Source organism: Hordeum vulgare, chromosome 2H (genome assembly GCF_904849725.1).
Source record: "Hordeum vulgare subsp. vulgare chromosome 2H, MorexV3_pseudomolecules_assembly, whole genome shotgun sequence".
Lineage (NCBI taxonomy): Eukaryota > Viridiplantae > Streptophyta > Magnoliopsida > Poales > Poaceae > Hordeum > Hordeum vulgare.
Genome location: NC_058519.1, coordinates 17256842 through 17262341, shown reverse-complemented (window position 1 = coordinate 17262341; position 5500 = coordinate 17256842). Strand labels below are relative to the sequence as shown.

The window sequence follows — 5500 nt, the reverse complement described above, 5'->3', positions numbered from 1 at the left end:
CTAGATACCTCCATTTCTTCAACATGTATTTCCGGATGAAGTGAGTATTATCTTAACAATCGCAATTATATCAATCTTATTAGCGACCACATGAACTTGACCACTTGTTTAACCATACTTCTACGTTACATACGTATTATACAGGTCAAGTGCAAGTGCAACCACAACCACTCCCATAAACTGATATATAGCCTCCAAAACCAAGCTATCACTGACCAAAGGGCGTCAAACTCTATAAGGAATTAAGGAGCCATGACCAGGAGATGCTATAGTCACAACTCACAAACAGCACCAAGGACAGCAATGATCTTAATTATTAAAGCTATACCAACCAACTTGGTATAATTAATATTGTATGTATACATGTAAAATACAGGTCGTGCAACCACCCCCATAAACTACTGAATACTACCAATCCAAAAAAAAACGCTGAATACCTTATTTACCACAAAACGACCTTATGTATCACAGCATCAGTGACTAGGTGCTGTGAAGCTCTATAAGTAGGCGTGATCAGGAGATGCTGCAGACTACAACTCACAACCAGCAGCACCAAAGACACATCAAGAATCTTGTTCTCCGAGTAGCACACACAAGTAACAAGTTAGCTAGTGAGAGAGGGAGAGGGAGAAAGAGAGACTGAATTTGTGATGGAGGTGACCGCCAACCACACGCAGGACGTGAGCGGGTGGGCGGCCATGGACGAGTCCGGCACGATGGTGCCCTACGCCTTCAAGCGGAGGGAGAACGGCGTGGACGACGTGACCATCAAGGTGCTCTACTGCGGCATGTGCCACACCGACCTCCACTTCATCAACAACGACTGGGGCATCACCATGTACCCCGTCGTGCCCGGCCACGAGATCACCGGCGTCGTCACCAAGGTCGGCTCCAACGTCTCCGGCTTCCGGCCCGGCGACCGCGTCGGCGTGGGCTGCATCGCCGCCTCCTGCCTCGACTGCGAGCAGTGCGACAGCTCCCAGGAGAACTACTGCGACAAGGTCGCGCTCACCTACAACGGCGTCTTCTGGGACGGCAGCATCACCTACGGCGGCTACTCCAGCATGTACGTGGCGCACAAGAGGTTCGTGGTGCGGATCCCGGACAGCCTGCCGCTGGACGCGGCGGCGCCGCTGCTGTGCGCCGGGATCACGGTGTACACCCCGATGAAGAAACACGGGATGCTGCAGGCCGCCGGCAGGAGGCTCGGGGTGGTTGGGCTGGGCGGGCTGGGCCACATCGCCGTCAAGTTCGGCAAGGCGTTCGGGCTGCACGTCACGGTGATCAGCACGTCGCCGGCCAAGGAGCAGGAGGCCAGGGAGAACCTCAAGGCCGATGACTTCATCATCAGCACCGACGACAAGCAGATGCAGGTGGGTAGTACCTAAGAATCTATTGGCTGGCCAGTCAGCAACTCCGAGGCCAGGCCATTGATGATTGATCGTCTCACTCCACGAAGTCCACTTGTCTGACTGATCGATGCATACGGTCCAAAATTAAGCAATTGAACTTTTTCCAACATAGGCTATGGCGAGGAAGCTTGACTACGTGATCGACACAGTCCCGGCGGCGCACTCGCTGGGACCAATCCTGGAGCTGCTCAAGGTGAACGGCAAGCTGGCCCTCGTCGCCGCTCCGGACGGCCCCCTCGAACTCCCTTCCTTCCCGCTTATCTTCGGTGAGCTAACTACTACTTACCATCGATCTCGATCGCGCCGTCTCCATGTTCAACAACTAATTTAAGATGGTAAATCTGCTGGATGCATGCATGGGTATGTATTACAGGGAACAGGACCATCAGTGGGAGCATAACGGGGGGAATGAACGACCATCAGGAGATGATGGACCTGTGCGGCGAGCACAACATCACCTGCGACATCGAGCTCGTCTCCAACGACGGGATCAACAACGCGTTCGCCAGGCTCGCGCGCAACGACGTCCGCTACCGTTTCGTCATCGACATTGCGCGGGGTGACTCCAGGTTCTAGCTAGTTTTGTTGCTCATCTGGGTCAGAATGAAATGGTACCTGTTTGAGTTCAGTGATGGATCTTGAATTAGTAGCGAGACGTGAGAAAACTGTATGTCGTCCTCCTGTTGGCTATGATGTCCCTTGTATGCAATTTAGTTTTGCATCATTGAGTTTTCATCTATTTATTTTTCAACAATGTACCTTTTGTAATATTTGGTTAACTGGGTTGTATGTCAACACAGCTGCCTAGTAACAAAACGGAAATATGAAGATGGGCTAAATTTCTATGCAAAAGAATATGGACTAAACTCTTATTTACTAATGCTCTGTTTTCCTGAACATTATGTACAACATAGACGCAAACACCATGACAAGCTATGAGCGGAAAACCATGTTGTTTTACCTGGACGCAAAACTAGTCAGTACATGGGTTTCTAGGCGCCTGTCACTGTGAGTGATAGATTATTCTTTAGTAGTGAATGGCATGGTCAACTCTTTGTGCTACTACACACATTATGTACTATCCTAAACCAGCGTGAGCTGCATGCTCTGCTTTAACAAGTACAGAACATCTGAGATCTGAGTTGTATCTACGAGTGTACTGTATGATGTAATTAACAAGATTAAACAATGATTCTCCTGATTTGATGTAGCGCTCGCTTATTTTGAGTCTACTGAACACACCGAGGTTGTCCGATCTCTATCATGTGTTGATCTTCAATGTCAACGAATGCCCCAAAGGCATCACCATTATAATCCATGTTGATGTACTTATTTTGAGTCTACCCAACACCAATTTATCTTGGTCATGTACTGCGCTTATGTACCTAAAACTTTAATTTCAACTACAGTACCAAGGCTCATCGCGAAGGGAAAAAACCGACAAGGCATACACATCACTAAAGAATCCATGTCGATTTACTCCACCCAACACCTTTGTGCATAAGATTTAACCCCAACGGTAACTCGGAATATTTGGGCTCCGTTGGCTCGTCAATGGACGTACCATAGGAGCCAACTTGCTTGGCACAAGCCGGTTAGCAGAGATGGTGAACAACAACTTTAATTAGCAGATCAGCAATGTGCATGTTTCTCTGGATGAAAAATCCTTTACAAGTATTTGGCTGGATGTTTGCACAAAGTTTGATATTATGGTTCGAAAAAACGCGTTGAAGAAAAAACATAGCACACCTTCTCCAAAAATAAGTCTGAACTGGGCTCAAGCTGTTTCAGAAATAACTTATTTTCTTATTTTTGGTCAAATGACCAACTGGCGGTGAGGTGTCACAACAATTTGGATCCTTATCGCATCGGCATCCCTGACTCGTGATTCCAATCTACATGTGATGCCATCTGTCAGAAATGTATAGTATATTGGTATCTACATGGGATCACGACAGAAAGACACAATGAGTTCATAGAGTAACAATACGGTGTATATTCGTTTCAGTTCTTAATAAAGAAGAAGTTGCACCAATTATTAAGCCCACGCTCAACGGCCGACTAAGGGTTAAAAAATGGTATTATTCTGTTTTTATTGTGGTGGATGACAATACTTCACATGCCACAAGGTGATATTATATTTGCGCTTAAAGAAATGGCATCTGACTTGTGAGTGGCCCAAATAACAGTTTACTTTGCATCTCTTCAAGGGAAGGAAAAAAGGCTTGATGTTCCATGACCAGTGAAGTTCAGTTGACCAGTGATCCATGTCATGTCACATAGGTGAAACTGTAAAATTCAGGTGAGAAGACAATATCGTCACATCTTTACCAGTAATGCTACACATACATAAGTTTACGGGGATTTTACAGACAGATGGATTTTAATTGGAGGTCGAGAGGGGTAAGGCCCCATCCACCTTGAAAATAAGGGGGCAGAGGTTTAGTTAGGAAGAAAGAATCCTAGTCAGCGTGTAACCGTATGTAACTTTTTGAACGTTTAGCATTTTTGCATCTTTATTACTATGAAAAAAGTGTTGGTTCCGTCGCCTCCCCTCCTTTCCCTTTTTTCCTGCCCAGGTTGTCCTCCCCATTAGTTTCCTATTGGTTTTTTAACCCCAACCGATGAAACACAAAATAAAAACTAACATAAATATAATAACTTGGAATAATCAACCAAATGGATAATTTTCCAAAACCACGTCCTTCTCTAGTATTAACAGGGAGTTCTGAACTACTTGACCATGTCCTTAATGCCCAAACTGCTGAAACTCCGGCGTTGTTGCAATGTTTGAAGCTTTTTTCAGAGATTGGGTGTACAAAGGTGACATGAGAATCAAATTGTCTTGAACTGTTTGAAGCATGCATTGGAAAAAGTGAGATTTTGGGTCCTAATGCAGTGTTACTTGCGGATTGTTTTCATATTACTCATGGCATTCCTAGAATTTGTTATAAGCATTATCCAAGGGAAGCTAATGAATTGGCACATTATCTAGCTAGATACTGTTATGATGTTAAGGCTCGTTTTTATTGGGTAGATGTTGCTCCCAGTTTTTCATTATCTCATGTACTCAGTGATGTAACACTGTCACAATTAAAATAAAGTGCCATGAGGCTTTCCTTTTAAAAAAAGGAGTTGGTTCCGTCACACCTTCCCTCCTTCCTGGTCTTTTCCCCACGTCACCCTCCCCCCTTCGGTTTCATGTTGGTTTTTGAACTCCCCAACCAATGCCACACAAAATAAAAACCAACATAATTAAATAGTATAGAACATGACCATTTTTTATACATGTTTAATCTTTTTTTCAAAAAGATGATACATTTTTTGTGTACATCTAAAACATTACACGTTGAACATTTTTTCAAATACATGATTAACACTCTTTTCGAAGCATATGTTTTGATTCAAGTTTCTTTTTTCATGCACATTCCGTACTTTCCGATGCTTCCTTCGCCTCCCCTGTTTTTGAGGGACACACAACACAAGCCTTAAACAAAGCAAGAAGCGAGCCACCCTTAGTAAAGAGAAGAGGTGTTGGATTGCTCCATTCTTAAATAATAATGCTACTGCTACCTTTTACTCCCTCCGTTCTTAAATATAAGTCTTTTTAGATATTTCACTACATGACTACATACAAAGCAAAATGAGTGAATCTACATTCTAAAATATGTCCATATACATCCGTGTGTAGTTTTCTAGTGGAAAATCTTAAAAGACTTATATTTAGGAACGGAGGGAGTAGTAGTGACCTGGGAATCGTGAGAGTGTGTGTGGATTTTTAATCAAAATTCAAATAATGTATCAATGCTAATTCAGCAATAGATTACTTGTTGTAGTGCGAGCAATTGGAGAAGCAATAAAGCATGAAAACGCCATTTGGGAGAACCCTTTACAAAGGCAACCCCCAAGACACCATGAACATCACTCCGTGTAACGCATGTGCATCATTTGTCTATTGTCTTCACTAGGGGAGTTGTGGATGGAGGAGTCTATTTTTGTATGGGGAGCAAAGTTCAATTTAAAATATATTTTCAACGAAGTGTCCAAAGTACGAACCGTTTTTACCCTCGTCTTCTTATACTTCTTGT

At 44.0% G+C, this 5500-nt stretch overlaps 1 protein-coding gene across 1 annotated transcript; it reads left to right on the top strand.

Moving 5' to 3' along the window:
• Positions 1–511: 511 nt before the first annotated feature.
• Positions 512–2269, top strand: LOC123429246 (probable cinnamyl alcohol dehydrogenase 6). Its single transcript, XM_045113301.1, has 3 exons — positions 512–1373; positions 1525–1678; positions 1786–2269. Exons 1-3 carry the CDS (start codon positions 651–653, stop codon positions 1986–1988), a joined length of 1080 nt encoding a protein of 359 aa, XP_044969236.1. The 5' UTR covers positions 512–650; the 3' UTR covers positions 1989–2269.
• The last annotated feature ends 3231 nt before the right edge of the window (positions 2270–5500 follow it).